General features: G+C 37.6%; 1 protein-coding gene across 1 annotated transcript in view; it reads right to left on the reverse strand.

The window, feature by feature from the left end:
* The window catches only part of Kif5b (kinesin family member 5B), a 44,460-nt gene that overhangs the window by 14,013 nt on the left and 14,730 nt on the right, over positions 1 to 15,717 (reverse strand). Inside the window, exons 4-15 of the mRNA XM_048367381.1 lie at positions 13,829 to 13,933; positions 13,691 to 13,739; positions 13,179 to 13,234; positions 13,005 to 13,092; positions 12,710 to 12,834; positions 10,776 to 10,880; positions 10,366 to 10,511; positions 9,344 to 9,492; positions 7,663 to 7,856; positions 6,836 to 6,904; positions 3,230 to 3,436; positions 635 to 778 (exon numbers count right to left, since the gene is read on the reverse strand). Of these exons, the coding sequence (XP_048223338.1) occupies positions 635 to 778; positions 3,230 to 3,436; positions 6,836 to 6,904; positions 7,663 to 7,856; positions 9,344 to 9,492; positions 10,366 to 10,511; positions 10,776 to 10,880; positions 12,710 to 12,834; positions 13,005 to 13,092; positions 13,179 to 13,234; positions 13,691 to 13,739; positions 13,829 to 13,933 (1,437 nt within the window). The remainder of the gene's footprint in view (positions 1 to 634; positions 779 to 3,229; positions 3,437 to 6,835; positions 6,905 to 7,662; positions 7,857 to 9,343; positions 9,493 to 10,365; positions 10,512 to 10,775; positions 10,881 to 12,709; positions 12,835 to 13,004; positions 13,093 to 13,178; positions 13,235 to 13,690; positions 13,740 to 13,828; positions 13,934 to 15,717) is intronic.

Consider the following 15,717-nt stretch of genomic DNA (forward strand, 5'->3'; position numbering starts at 1 on the left):
ATGTATGTTTGTATTCCATATAACCATAAAAAGGGTAGGGCAGGATATTCAGACAGATAGTTACATCACCCAGTGTTTAGTTCCTCTGTTTCAAAGGTGAGTCAATGTGAAGAAATTATAGAATTACAAGAATCCTGGCTTCTACAAACAAAAAGTATGTGCATGCTTCTGCAGTTAAGATTCGCTCAATAGTTTACACATACGCAATGCTGGCATAACCAGTATCAGCATCAACTGCAAGATACAGGGGAAAATAAGAGGAAGGAAGTTGGGCACAGCAGAATATGACTGGTGTCTCCGGCTACGTGAGAGGCTGAGGCACGTTGGTCATTTGAGCCCATTATAAGGCCAGTCTGGACAACATAAAAACCACAATAAAACAAACAAAACAAGGCATATTAAAACTTTTAAAGAAGCATTATTCAGTGTTCATTATTTTTCCTTCAAAAAAATTTAAAGCAAGCACAGGCCAGTTTATTTATAACTTTCTACCTTTAACTACTTCGACAATATTACAAATACTTAACATAATAACATTAAGATAATTTCTAAATGCAAACCTTTGAGCCTTATGAAAATAAGTAGTAATCAAACTTATGAGCTGAATATTCACTTAATATTTAGTTCTACTTACCTTCACATCATTATTTCCCACAGCAATTCCTATCTCTGCAAGGTCTTTCAGTAAAGACGCCATCATCTCAGCTGCTCGTTTCTTCTGGTGGCTGGTCATTTCCTTCAGTTTCTGAAGCTCAGCATCTATACTTGCTAAAGTTGCCTGAAATGAGAAGAACAGATGAAATGCAATTCAAATACTCCTGAGGATCTCAAGTTTGTCACCTAGCCTTTATGGGATCAAGAGATCTATTGACTGAATTTTGGGGCCAGCTCCCAACTCCAGCTTAAAAACTATTTTAGGTTTCACACACTATGTGAAGTAGCCATATTGCAGTCTATTAAGAATAGATATGCAGGGCTAGGAATATGGCCTAGTGGTACAGTGCTCGCCTTGTATACATGAAGCCCTGGGTTCGATTCCTCAGCACCACATATATCGAAAAAAGCCGGAAGTGGAGCTGTGGCTCATGAGGTAGAGTGCTGGCCTTGAGCAAAAAGAAGCCAGGGACAGCGCTCAGGCCTTGAGTCCATGCCCCAGGACTGGCAACAAAAACAAACAAACAAAACAAAGACTAGATATGCAGGGGCTGGAGGTGTAGCTCAAGTGGTAGAACTCTCACAGTCTTTAAATCCAAAACAGGTACTTCCCTTCTCACCACACCACATAAACACACACAGAGAGTAGGTGGTCTGTGCCCACTGCACTGCATTCTTGAGATTGAATTTTTTTGTCAAGAAATGGCAATTTCAAAATTAATTAGCTATTACTTATTGCTATATTGGTTTACCTTTGGAAATTAAATCTGAACAAATTAATGTTAGAATAGAGCTAAGTTTTCTCCATTTACTTTCTATATAATACTCACTGAAAAGAATCCACACACTAAGGAATACGACTTGTGATACTATGGTTTCAACAACTGTACAGGAGCTAGCAATGAAGTAACATTACTGAGCTCAGTTACTGTGAATCTACAGTAAAAGCCATCAAATTTTGAAAAGTCCAACCCAATTTGGCTCATTCTTTAAATTAAGTTGCAATTTAATACAACTTTTTCATTTTCAGCCCTTGCATTTGTAGTATAGAGTTTTATTTTCTTTTTGTTATTTTTCTAGTAAGTTGTCTCAACCTGCCCCAGCCTAACCTCAATGATCCTATTATCTAAGTCATCCTACACAGCTGGGATTGTAGATGTGAACCCACAATAAGCTTCCTTTCAATTTGTTTCTTCTGGTGGCTAGTAATTTCCCGAAATTTTGGAATATCAGTATGTTCATCCAATTTAATCTAGAATAGGATGCTAGCTTTCTTGCAATTCTCATAACACTGCAAGCTTCTACCATAATGTTGAAAACTGCCAGACATTTTCTCTAATATTGTTTAAGCATTTAAGATACTGAATGCCAGGTTTCTAATTCATATCAATTGTGGTAGTGCTGATTTCACCTCCACAACAGGACACATTTATGTCTTTAGAAACTGAAACTACTAGACAAGGACCAGCTTGCTGAGTTCTGATGTTGCCACTGTTCTACCTACTAAACAACAATTAGGTTTAACAATTCAATTTAGGAACTCTATAACGATGTCTTTAATATCCATGGTATTAAACTGACTTCAAGCTATTAACTTTGGTTATTAAATAGGGGAAATGAACTCATCAGGGGAAGGAAACCATTTAACAGTGCTATTTCACAGGGCTGACTGCTTTCCCTTAGACAAGTACAAAGTTTGGAAAATAGGTGTTGGGTACTCAATCTGAGTGCAACTCCAGGTACTGACTGATTTCTAAATGGGAACCTAAGAATAGTGACATTGAAACAATTATAGCTATATACTATTTCTGGCATTACTGGAGGTTGGTAGCCCCTGCCCTAAGGAATGGTAAATAAAAATCTCCACATATTAGAGAACCACAGAAGATCCCATTACATTGTGCTGGGAAGGCACCATTCCAGGTGGTAGACTACAAATTACATGCTTATATGTCCTATAACTACTCTAAATACTTCAGTTAAGTTACTTTTTATGTGTTTATTTATTGAATAATCATAGCATATAATAATATAATATATAATAAGCTTTTTGAATAATCATCACCCAAGAGTAAAAACTAGGAGCTTTTAGTCTTTTTCCCTTTATCATTAAGAACAGCCAAAATCTGGGGCTGGGAATGTGGCTTAGCAGTACAGTGCTTGCCTAACATGACTGAAGCCCTGGGTTCGATTCCTCAGTACCACAGAAGTAGAAAAAGCTGGAAGTGGTGCTGTGGCTCAAGTGGTAGAGTGCTAGCCTTGAGCAAAAGAAGCTCAGGGACAGTGTCCAGGCCCTGAGTTCAAGGCTCAGGAATGGAAAAAAAAAAAAAAAAGACAAATTTTTTTTCAATTAGTCCTGAAAGTACACCTTAATAGACCTTCAGGGACCAAAATAGAACCCTCTTCCTTCAGCTACAGGCTTCATACAGGATAATTGAAGTTAAGGCATAAGTCTGGATGCTATCCGGAAAAATGATGCTATCAATATCTTAGGCTTATTTAGAAATAACTTAAGTAACTTTCTAATTAACATTGATTATGCTAAAGTATTAAGGAAAACGAATCTGTATCTTACCGATTTCTGATTCAGCTCATCACTAAGCAATTCATACTCCTTGGTTTTGTCTTCAACTTCCTGAGACTTCTGATCATAATTAACAGCAAGTTCCTCTAAGGCTTGTAAAACTTCTTTTACTTCTTCTTTAGAGGCATCATTTTCTGCTTGAAGGCGATTCAGCTCAGCTTGCATATTGTCTTGATCCCTTCTGGTAGATGCCAGAAGCTGTAAGAAAAAGTAAAATATGTATTTTCATCAAAAAAAATTTTTTTACAACGCATCTAATGCATCATTTACTAAGCACTGAGGAACAAAATGTGGATGCTAGTGATTAACATTCATTCATTCAACTGATTCACTGAATACTTATTACACAAGCACTGGGGGAGATAGAATGGAAGTTAACATTTTGTCTTTGAGGAGTCTAGTAAAATAAGACCGGAACCTAGATAAGGCCAATGCATGGTGGAATGTAAGTTATAAAGGCAGGGGATGTTTCTGGTGAGTAGAGAAAAGTTGACTAAGATAGGTAGATTTTAGTCAGGTGAAAATTACTAAAAAGGCTCAGACAAACAGGAAACTAGAAGTTTAGGGGTTGGGAATGTGGCTTCGCGGTAGAGTTGCTTCCCTAGCATGCATGAAATCATGGGTTTGATGCCTTGGCACCACATAAACAGAAAAAGCTTGATTGAAGTGGCACTGTGGCTTGTACCACATAAACAGAAAAGGCCGGAAGTGGCAAGTGGTACAGTACTATCCTTGAGCAAAAAAAGAAGCCAGCAACAATGCTCAGGCCCTGAGTTCAAGCACCAGGACTGGCAAAAAAAAAAAAGGAAAAAATTAGATGTTTAGGTTTACTTTGGACAACAAAGGGCAGCTGCGCTGTGTCTAAGCACATCAAATTTGAAATGGAGAATAGACTGGTCAAGAAGCTACTGCAATCATCCAGTCAGTGACTCTTTTTTAGGTGCCAGTCTTTCAGCTTAAATTTAAGGCCTACGTACTATACCTGAGCTTTTTTTGCTCAAGGCTCTACCATTTGAGCCACAGCTCCACTTTTGGCTTTTTAGCTGTTAATTGTAGATAAAGAGTCTCAAAGACTGTCCTGCCAGGGTTGGCTTAAAACCGCGATCCTCAGATGTCAGACTCCTGAGTAGCTAGGATTGACTACAGGTTTGAGCCATAGGCAGATCAATAGCTTTTAGTACAGACATTTGCAAATGTGTAGGAATGTTCTTATTTGAAAATCTGTGGGATGTTCATTATGGGTAATAATATCATTTATGATCAGGGATGCTAAATATCCTATAGTATATAGGAAAAAACAGCAAAACAAAACAAAACAAAAAAGCCCAACACAACCCAAAATGTCCTATTAGTTATGTAAGTATGAAGATGAAATGGCAGGATTAATTTCACTGAGGATGGACAAACTTAGGGACCATTTTTTTCCCATTATCCTTCTACCATACAGAGTGAGAAAAATGAGGGACCAAAATAGGAGATGGGAAAAGAAAGACATGGAAGATCTGAAATAAAAGGAAAGACTGGGGGCTGGGGATATGGCCTAGTGGCAAGAGTGCTTGTCTCAAAAGGAAAGACTGCAGAAATGAACACAATGGAGGTGGGTAGATACTATGAAAGAGTTTTTAAAATTTATTTTGTGGTGCTAGGGATCAAATCCAGGGCCTTGTACATGCTAGGCAAGCACTATGCCACATGACTAACCCTAAAAAGTGCTTTTTATTCATGACATTCTCATTCCCATAAAAAGTCATACTGAAAAATACAATTAAAGTTAATGGGATTTTTTTTTTTTTTTTTTTTTGGCCAGTCCTGGGCCTTGGTCTCAGGGCCTGAGCACCGTCCCTGGCTTCTTCCCGCTCAAGGCTAGCACTCTGCCACCTGAGCCACCGCGCCACTTCTGGCCGTTTTCCATATATGTGGTGCTGGGGAATCGAACCCAGAGCTTCATGTGTAGGAGGCAAGCACTCTTGCCACTAGGCCATATTCCCCGCCCTAATGGGTTTGTTTTTTTTAACAAGTCTTTAATTCTTGTAGACTTGCATCTTGTTTTCAAGTAAATGAGGGACTATAAAAGCTGGCTTTTTGTTTTTCAGTTTTTCAGCTACGATTACACAGGTGTGAGCCACCAGCACCTAGCTTAACATAAAAGTTTTTATGGTAGAACACTGCCTGCATGCACAAGACCCTAGGTTCAACTGCTAGTAATGCAAAAAAGAAAATGCTCATAGTAATATATGTGTGTAAGTATTTTTCATTAGGAGGAGGTTAAGAATTGAAAGTTAAGACACAAACAACATTCTACGTTGCTTTAAGTAATATAAAAAGGTTTTACAAGTCCAGCAGAAAGGCACTCATGCCTGTAATCCTAGCTATTCAGGAGGCTGAGATCTGAGGATCACAGTTCAATGCCAGCCAGGGCAGCAAAGTCCTGTGACTCTTAGCTCCACTTAACCACCAGAAAGCCGGAAGTGGTGCTGTGGCGCAAGTGGTAGAGTGCTAGCCTTGTGCTGAAGAGCTGGCCCAGGCCCAGAGTTCAAGCACCATGACAAAAAAAAAAAAAAAAAGATTGATGCTCAAAGTTTTTGGCTGTGTGTTGATGGCTAAAGTCTACATCGTAGCTATTCGGGAGACTGAGATCCTGAGATCCAGAGGATAGCATTTTGAAGCCAGACTGAGCACAAAAGTCTTTTAAGATTCCATCTTTAAAATACCTTGCAAAGGCTGGGAATATGGCCTAGTGGCAAGAGTGCTTGCCTCGTGTACATGAAGCCCTGGGTTTGATTCCCCAGCACCACATATACAGAAAACAGAAAACGGCCAGAGGTGGCGCTGTGGCTCAAGTGGTAGAGTGCTAGCCTTGAGCAAAAAGAACCCAGGGACAGTGCTCAGGCCCTGAGTCCAAGGCCCAAGACTGGCAAAAACAAAAACAAAAACAAAAATATACCTAGCAAAAGCCAAAACAGGAAGCATGGCTAAAGTACAGAGCAGCATCCAAGCAAGCAAGCAGAGTGAATGGGAGCTCAAACTCTTATACTATCCCCAGACCAAAATAAAAATTTTTTTTTTTTTTTTGGCCAGTCCTGGGCCTTGGACTCAGGGCCTGAGCACTGTCCCTGGCTTCTTCCCGCTCTGCCACTTGAGCCACAGCGCCGCTTCTGGCCGTTTTCTGTATATGTGGTACTGGGGAATCGAACCTAGGGCCTCATGTATCCGAGGCAGGCACTCTTGCCACTAGGCTATATCCCCAGCCCCCCAAAATAAAAATTTTTTGTTTAACATATAGCTTTTTGCCTCAGCCTCCTGAGTGCTAGGATTACGTGTATACACCACATCTGGTAAAAATATTTCTTAAAAGTTCTCTTCTCTCCAGGAGAGAGGAAATTCCAATTTAAAAACAAAGCAAAATTAAAATGGAAAAATATCGTAAGAGGAAGTTAGTTAATGAGTGCTTCCATCCATGATTTACCTCAGGAAAGCCACGCAAGGCATGCACATAGTCACATAATTTTAAATTCTTGGATCTACAGATTTTTTTAAATCTTTAAATGACAGTAACAAAACATTTTTGGATGCATTATAAAAAACAGTTAAACATACCTCTTCCTGATCCAACATTTGTGTCTTCAGTTTCTCCACCAGCTGACTCTGTTGGTTAATCTCTTCATCCTAAAAATTTTAAGGCATTCAAGTAACTGTTTCTCACACAAATTCTGAAATTACTATAGCCCACAAATAGCTCAAATAATTTCTCCAAATTCAAAATAGGTTAATCTCTTCAGAAAATTTTCAAACAGAAGAAATTCAGTTATCAATAATGGTAGTTCACTTATGCACAGGAAAACTTATTTTTAAAAAACAACTGATTAAGCGTTTAAATGTTAAAAAGAAAAAAATGTTGAAAGCTATTACTGAAAATCAGATACAAAACATTTCATATAAGCCATCTCTGCTTAAAATACGTTTTAAAAAGTTATTTTCTCCTAGACTGTACCATACTTGCCTTTCCCTTCTTTCTATTAAGTCCAAAACGTTATTTTTCACATGAGTGAGACTAATGATTTAAGAGACATATTCTGTTCTTCTTCTTTTATCTTTTCTTAGGATATCAGACCCCACAGTCCAAATGCCATTGCATCAAATTTTCTTCAGAAAGTTTCTCTCAGTCCCTCCCCTCTCTCCCTTCCTGTGGTGCCAGGCATGAAATATAGGACTTCACACAGGCAGGAAAGTCCATGAGATTCTTTTCTTCAATTAACCACCAACATACCAGAAGCAGAGCTATAGCTCAAGTAGTAGAGCATTAGCATTGGGCACAAAAGGTCCCCCCGCCAAAAAAAAGCTAACAGAAACCAAGGAAGTTGTACATAGATCATTAGAAGTCCTAACATTCAAAACATTCCAGACCTAGAACAAATAATGAATACCTTGTCATCAAGTTGTTTGTACAATTTAGCAATTTCTTCTTCACACTTTCTTCTTTCAGCATCGGTAAAACTTCCGGTAACTCCAATTGTGGCTGCTGGTTTATCATTGGTAATAGTAATATCCTTATCCACTGTGAAAGCTTCCAAGTTGGCTTTCTCTTTATCAAACTGTTCATCAATGGGCACTGTCTCCCCTGAAATACAACAATAAAATGTCAATAAAAATCCATATATCTCAAACGAATTTCAATTTTATTTGACTTCATTCCTTTTTGTCCTGGCTATATATTTTCAAATAATCGGTTTTAAATTCACAGAGTCTTTTTTTCCGCTGCTGGTGTTTCCTACTTGGTTTCAATTCAATTTCCCATTCTGGTCACTTAGTGTCTTTGGATTTTCCTGAAATTCTCATAGGTTCAGAAACACACTCATCTCCATTTGTTTTGGGTCAGGTAATGGCACTTTGTCTGAGGATGCCACATTTCCCTATGAGTGTGTTTTGATGTGTTCCAACTTGAAGTTAACGACTTGTTCTACTCTGCAAATTAAGTTTGTATGAGAAAGCCAGTCAGCCCATCCAGAGATCCCGGCAGGATAGATGTCTGGGAGCCCTAAGGCCTGCCCAGAGCCAACAACTGCTGACACGGGAGATTGAGTCTATTTCACAGGTGAAAAGCCCAGGACGGGACTGCAGGGTCCCACTAGGCACTGAGGCAGCTCTGAAAGCTCAGTCTGTGAGTACCTGCCTCAAGTCTGGGCAGTAGGAGCCTGCCCATTGGTGGGGTCCAAGGCCTGTGCTCATCTCTCTTTCTTCCTGAACACTAAGCTGGCTTGGGGATGGGTTGACATGGGTAATGTTAAATGGCCCTTCCTATCCACTTCACTCTCTTTTTACTATTTTATTATAGTATAAGCACATACTAAGATTGATTTCTTACCTACTTTTAGTTCTCTCCTTTTGTTTTTCTTTTGCCAGTCCTGGGGCTTGAACTCAGGGCCTGAGCACTGTCCCTGGCTTCTTTTTACTCAAGGCTAGCACTCTGCTGCTGAGCCACAGTGTCACTTCTGGCCTTTTCTATATATGTGATGCGGAGGAATCGCACCCAGGGCTTCATGTACACGAGGCAAGCACTGTTGCCACTAGGCCATATTCCCAGCCCCCTACTTTTAGTTCTTTCAAAGTACTTTTAGTTCTTTCAAAGTCATTTTGTAAGGGAGAAGTTTTACAAATTGGTTTTTCTGCAGAGGATGATTGCTAATGAATCTACTTCAACACTTTACTTTCTCTCTTACTCAATTTCAGTAACTCTAATCAACTTTCTATTTGCCCTCTCCCTGAGGAGACTTTTGAAACAGGGTTTTTTATTAGGCAGCCCAGGATAGCCTCAAACTTAGAATCTTCCTGCCTCTGTCTTCCAAATGTTGGAAACTATGATTCAGTTTTGTCCTTGAAATTCATTTTATTGCGTCTTCCTAACATAACTACATTGCTATGGCATAACATTCAAATTGGTATTTATGCCTCTAAACTTTTTTATTTCAGGAAAACAAAACTTTCTGAAAACACGTAAAAACTGAAAATGGATATGCTTTTTCACTTACATTCATATCAAAATATCATGTTCATAAAATAGCCCTAAATCTATACTGAATAAAAATACTAAGTTTCTTAAATAATTACCATTACGCCATCGGTTGAGTTCATTTTCAAGCCACTGTATGGTATTTCGTAAGGTCTTATTTTTTTCTTTTTCCTTTTCATACTTCTTTTTCCACTGTTCTGCAGTTAACTCCACATTGACACAGACTGTATTCTTAATTGTTTTGGCCCTAAGAGATAAAATTGGAAAATATGGATGCAACTGAAATTACTTTTGATTGACAGGTACAATGTATAATGTTAATAGCTCAATTTTCTGGGTTTTGTCCAGTTCTCTCAGACTAAAGTCTAAAAGCTATTATGTATAGTGCTTTCTTATAACCACCTGAGTTTGAATCAACCCCAACAACACCTCACTAAAGACAGAAAAAGAAACAAACAAAAAACCCAGAGCATGCATTTTCTCAATTTTCAAGGCTGAATTAGGAAAATAAATTATGATTTAAGGTCTTAGGTAAAGTAGTATGACTGATTTTCATAGACTAACCATTTCTTATAAATTTTTGAACCAGGCTTAACAATGGATTGTATTTGCAAGGCTTTTATCATATATAATTCAGATGCTTATTAATGATGAATTGAAAATTCTCATACAAATCTGATTGAAATTAACAAATGACTTTAATGTGTATGAGAACAATGTAAGCATAATAAACTATGCACCTATTAACTCTCAATTAAAAAGCAGAATGTCTAGCATATTAAAAATAGGTACTGATCTGAACAGCTGACATTAATAAATTTATTATACAAAAAGTTTGCCTATATTTTAGGCTTTATATTTCTTTTGTTTGTTTGTTGGTCATGGGGCTTGAATCCAGGACTAGCGCTCTTATGCTCAAGGCCAGCACTCTACCACTTTGAGCGACGGCACCACTTAACAGCTTTTGAGTGGATAACTGGAAATATAAGAGTCTCACAGGGACTGTTCTGCCCAGGCTGGCTTCAAATGGAAGTTCCTAAGATCTCAGCCTCCTAAGTAGCTAGGCTTACAGGCATGAGACGATGGCTCCTGGCAGGCTCTATATTTCTTAACAACAAACCTTTGACCAAATAGGAGTGTAGATTTAGTTTCAGATTCATTGTATGACGACGGAGAACAGCAAATTACAATGGTGGTTCTACAGTTGCCTCCTAATGAATCTTGAAGAATTCTTGTCATTTTACTATCTCGATATGGAACATATGTCTACATATTAAAAACAAAGAAAAGAAGATTAATGGATTACTTTACATAAAATTCAGTATAAAAACTACTCAAAATAGTTATATTAACAGATTAATATCAAGATGGAAACTAAGATTTATGTTAACACTTAAAAGACAGCTAATTTATACAGATTCGGTGAATCTCACATATATAAATATATATGAATACATATATATGTATACATACACACCTATATTAAAATGACCTTCCCCCAAATAGCAGGGCAACAATATGTATACTCACACTACCCTCAGCCAAAGCAGAAATGACATTTCCAAGAGCAGAAAGTGATTTGTTGATGTTCTTAGCTTCATCCAGTACAGCACCTTCAGCTCCAGTTTTACTAACCTATAAGATTCCACAATGATGAAACAAAAGTACAAGTTTAAGATGACTCACTTTCAACTTTCTAGAAAGTACAAGACATCAATAACCAGCAAAGGTAAAACAAGAGCTTCATGATGTTATTTGCCAACCATTTATTCTAAAGTTCTACTTAGGATTCTGAAAGTATTATTCTTCTAAGAATTTAATAAAAGATGTTACTAAGATATCAAATTTTACTTTTAGTTGTGCTCTTCAAATAAACAATTCGTAGCAATTTTCACTGCTAGTCTCTGCTATACTAGAAAAGACAAACCTATAATCTGCTACAATTTAATGTTAATGGTTATAACCTGCAGAAAAGAGACTAAATCTAAACATAATATATAACAAAACTTGCTTTATTAAAAAAAAATGAAAAATGTCCAAATACCTATGCTAACATTATTGGTTAAAGAAATGGCTTCCTGGGGCTGGGGATATAGCCTAGTGGCAAGAGTGCCTGCCTCGGATACACGAGGCCCTAGGTTCGATTCCCCAGCACCACATATACAGAAAACGGCCAGAAGCGGCGCTGTGGTTCAAGTGGCAGAGTGCTAGCCTTGAGCGGGAAGAAGCCAGGGACAGTGCTCAGGCCCTGAGTCCAAGGCCCAGGACTGGCCAAAAAAAAAAAAAGAAATGGCTTCCTAACATTCCAAGGTTAGAGATATTCTTTGCGCAATATGTATTGAATTTAACCAGAATACACAAAATTAGTAGCACGGCAATACTGATCATAAAGGGCAATATAAAAACATCAACATTTATTGATATCAATATGAACTAAAATTTGGTAGACAATACTATAAAAATGAAAAAATAATCCAAAGAAAAGTATCAGCAAAACTCTGTATCCATGGATTCAACCAGCCAATGGTGTACAAGATTTAGGAAAAACCTCATGCTTAAACACGTAAGATTTTCTTGTTTTAATTTCTGGCAGTACCAGGGGTTGGACGTAAGGCCTTGTACTTGTACTTTACCATTTGAGTACACTCCAAGCCTATTTGCTTTAATTATTTTTGATGTTATAAAGACAAACTGAATTTGTGTGTAGGCAGGCAGGCCCAGAAACTGACCTTCTTATTTATGCCTGAGATGATAGGCCTGCAAAGGTCCCACTAATTATTTTGTTTTTAACTTGGGGTAGCCTCCTATGTAGACAAAATTACTATGTAGATAAGATTACAGGCATGAGGCACTGACATCTAGCCTAGCCTAGTCACTTAAACAATACAACCATTATTTACAAAGCATTTATGCTATATTATTTATTAGTAATATAGAGATGATTTAAGGTGTATAGGATATGCCTAAATTACATATAAATACTGTGCATATAATGTACGAGACATGAACAGCTGTGTTTTTGGGTATCCACAGGGTGGCATGAGGGTGGAGTAAGTTTTAAAAACAATTTTCCATGGAGAGCAAGGGACAACTATACAACTAAACCAGAAAGGAATAAGCAATATTGGCCAGCAGTGCAAGTCACTAATACAGATAAGACATAGAAACTGGAAAAAGAAATACTTAATAAAATTCATTACATATATTGAACAAATGGTCAATATAAACACACATCCTTAAGTCAAGGCATATATACTAGGAGAACCAAATATGGTCTAAGGACAATAATCTCAAACATCATTCATTATGTAATCATAAAGCACTGACATGAACAATTACAATTCTCAGCTTAACAAAGTAATTTTGAAATTTTCCACATGCCACAATGAATACTGTGTAAGTCCAATTCAAGGTAAAGTTTACAAAAATGCTTAAATATAGCTTAGAATATAGAAAGACTTTACCTTTTCACTACCAGCTAAATCAACCAGATAAAGTTTTCCACTCAATTTTTGTTCCGTTTGTGTGTTCTCTTGTTTTACATTAATAAGAAATATACTGTGACTCCTAGAGCTATGTTCGTTCATATCTGAAATGAAATAATGAACAACCATAAATAAACATGGTTCCCATCCTAATAATGTCCCTTAAAGAATTATTTTACATTAAAAAAAACTTACAGTTATCAACTGGGTAAGTTATCCAAAAGTTGATTTATACACCTGATTTATAACTAGTATTAACAAATACTCTACTTACTTGTAACTGCTACATGTCGGTTGGATTTTCCTTCATCTATAGTATCCATAACTTCATCTGGACTACATACAAAACGCTCTGTGCATCCCTGGAAAAAGTTTAAGGTATTGTCAAATCCTTTAAAAAGTTAACCATTTTTTTCTAAACAACCATTTTCTATTGTTTTCTAAGTACCTTCACATAAGGAACACGGTTTTTGTCTTCGTGAACTGAAAGGTTGGTCTTTGAAACTGAAAAGAGAAAAATTAGCAATATTATCCTAAACTCTTAGACCAGTTGTGAAGTAACTAATACAATCAATAGGCTTCCCTTTGTAGTCTATACAACTAGGTGGACTTTAAGCCTAAGGATAATATACTTGACTATTAGCTGATATGAAAACTTAGGACTCAGATTCTCTTAACTCCAAGTGTAGTACCAAAAATATCACTTAAGAAGTAAGTACTTAAGTGGCAGGGCACCAACACACAAAGCAAAAACACAAGGCCTTGTGTTCAAGTCTTAGTGCCATCACACAGAAAGTACCTGTAAATATAGCTCTTAACCAGTTATTCTTTATCAAAAGGTAAAACTTCAAAATAATTTTTAATTTGTCCATTACACTTGATGTAAGTCAATTTCAAATATAAGTTACTAATAAATGTCTCATTTCTACTATTGAAGTAGCGGTAACTAATTATACTTACCGTCTAATAGGTCCCTTATCTTATCCAAATAAATCTCAAAATACGAAACCTAAAGGGCAAAAACATTAAAAAAAATTATAAAATAGTTATTTGCTCATTAAATATTTAATTGGGTCTGATTGTTAAGTTGTAATGTACCTTAATATGAAATTCCAAATTCTCATCCATGGAGTAAATGTAGTTAAAAATATCTTGCACTATTCTTGGAATAATTCCCATGCCTTCTGGATCATGAAGCTTACCCTATGTATAAAACAAACCGGATTTTTTTAAACAAGTTGTAAGAGATAAAACATTTCATTTGTAATTTATGATCAATAGAGTATAGAAACTGCAAATGCTATTATTGTGGACAGAGCTTTCTAAATACCCTAAGCAACAACAACAAAAGCCATTTTACTATTAAGTATAATATTGTACACTATTGTACAAAAAACACATTTAATCTTTTCTTGTGTGTGCCAGCCTCGAGGCTGTCCCTGAGATTCTGTGCTCAAGGCTAGAACTTCCCACTTGAGCCACAACTCCTTCTAGGTTTTTGCTAACTGGAAATAAGAGTCTCTTGGATCTTTCTGCCAGGCTGGTTTCAAACTACATCCTGAGCAACTAAGGACTGTAGAGGTAAGTCACTGGTGGCTCAGCACATGTCTGATTTTAACATTTTCTGTAATGACTAGGTTTAAATTATTTATCATCCTGAAATAAATTTAAAAAGGTTTTAATTTATTCCATGTAAATCTACACCATTCGTTCAATTTGAAATAAAATTCCTGAAAATGGTAGAATGTTGGTCTTACTTGATGAAATCAGGCAATGAAAATCACATCAAAATAAGCTGTCATTTACTTCAAGTAGTTTACTCAGATAAATGATAAAAGCAGATGCCCTAGTAAGGCCAGTAATTTTGGTGCTAGTACTGGGACTTGAACTCAGGGTTCTCCCTTAGCTTTTTCCGTTCAATGCTGGTACTATACCACTTTAGCCACACCTCTACTTCCTTCAAACTGTTTTTCAGAAGCCAAGTTGGAATAAGCCACATTTAAGATAAACATCAGTGATAACATTCTTATCAGAGACCTGTGTTAGGTATTTTGGAAGGCAAAAATTGATCACTCAGGAGGAATATGGCCTAGTGGCAAGAGTGCTTGCCTCGTATACATGAAAAGTCCTGGGTTCGATTCCTCAGCACCACACATATAGAAAACGGCCAGAAAGTGGCATTGTGGCTCAAGTGGCAGAGTGCTAGCCTTGAGCAAAAAGAAGCCAGGGAAAGTGCTCAGGCCCTGAGTCCAAAGCCCAGGACTGACAAAATAAATAAATAAATAAATAAAAAATCACTGAGGGTAGGAATGTATGTGTGTGTGTTGCCAGGGCTTGAACTCAGGGCCTTGATCTCTGGCTTGGAGTTCTTGCTCACAGCTAATACTCTACACTTGGTATTTTGGTGTTTAATTGGACATGTGTCTCAAGGACTTTTCTGCCTTGGTTGGCCTCAAGCCACAATCCTCCAGGTCTCAGCCCCCCCTTTTTGGGGGAGGGGAGAAGGTCCATTATAGGGCTTGAACTCAGAGCCCGGGGAACTGTTCCTGAGCTTTTTGGCTCAAGAACACTGTAACGGGTTGGGAATATGGCCTAGTGGCAAGAGTGCTTGCCTATCATGCATGAAGCCTTGGGTTTGATTCCTCAGCCCCACATAAACAGAAAAGGCTGGAAGCAGCACTGTGGCTCAAGTTGGCAGAGTGCTAGCCTTGAGCAAAAAGAAGGCAGGGACAGTGCTCAGGCCCTGAGTTCAAGTCCCAGGACTGGCCAAAAAGAAAACACTGTAACCGCTTTGAGCCACAGCTCCACTTGCAGTTTTCTGGTGGTTAATTGGCAATACAAGTCTCACACACTTTCCAGCCTGGACTGGCTTTGAATTGCTACCCTCAGATCTCAGCCTCCTTGAATAGCTAGGATTACAGAGGTGAGCCACCAGCACACAGCTAGAACCAATTCTTAACAGAATCATTATAAGCACTCAAATTTTC

The sequence above is a fragment of the Perognathus longimembris genome, chromosome 18 (genome assembly GCF_023159225.1).
Source record: "Perognathus longimembris pacificus isolate PPM17 chromosome 18, ASM2315922v1, whole genome shotgun sequence".
NCBI lineage: Eukaryota > Metazoa > Chordata > Mammalia > Rodentia > Heteromyidae > Perognathus > Perognathus longimembris.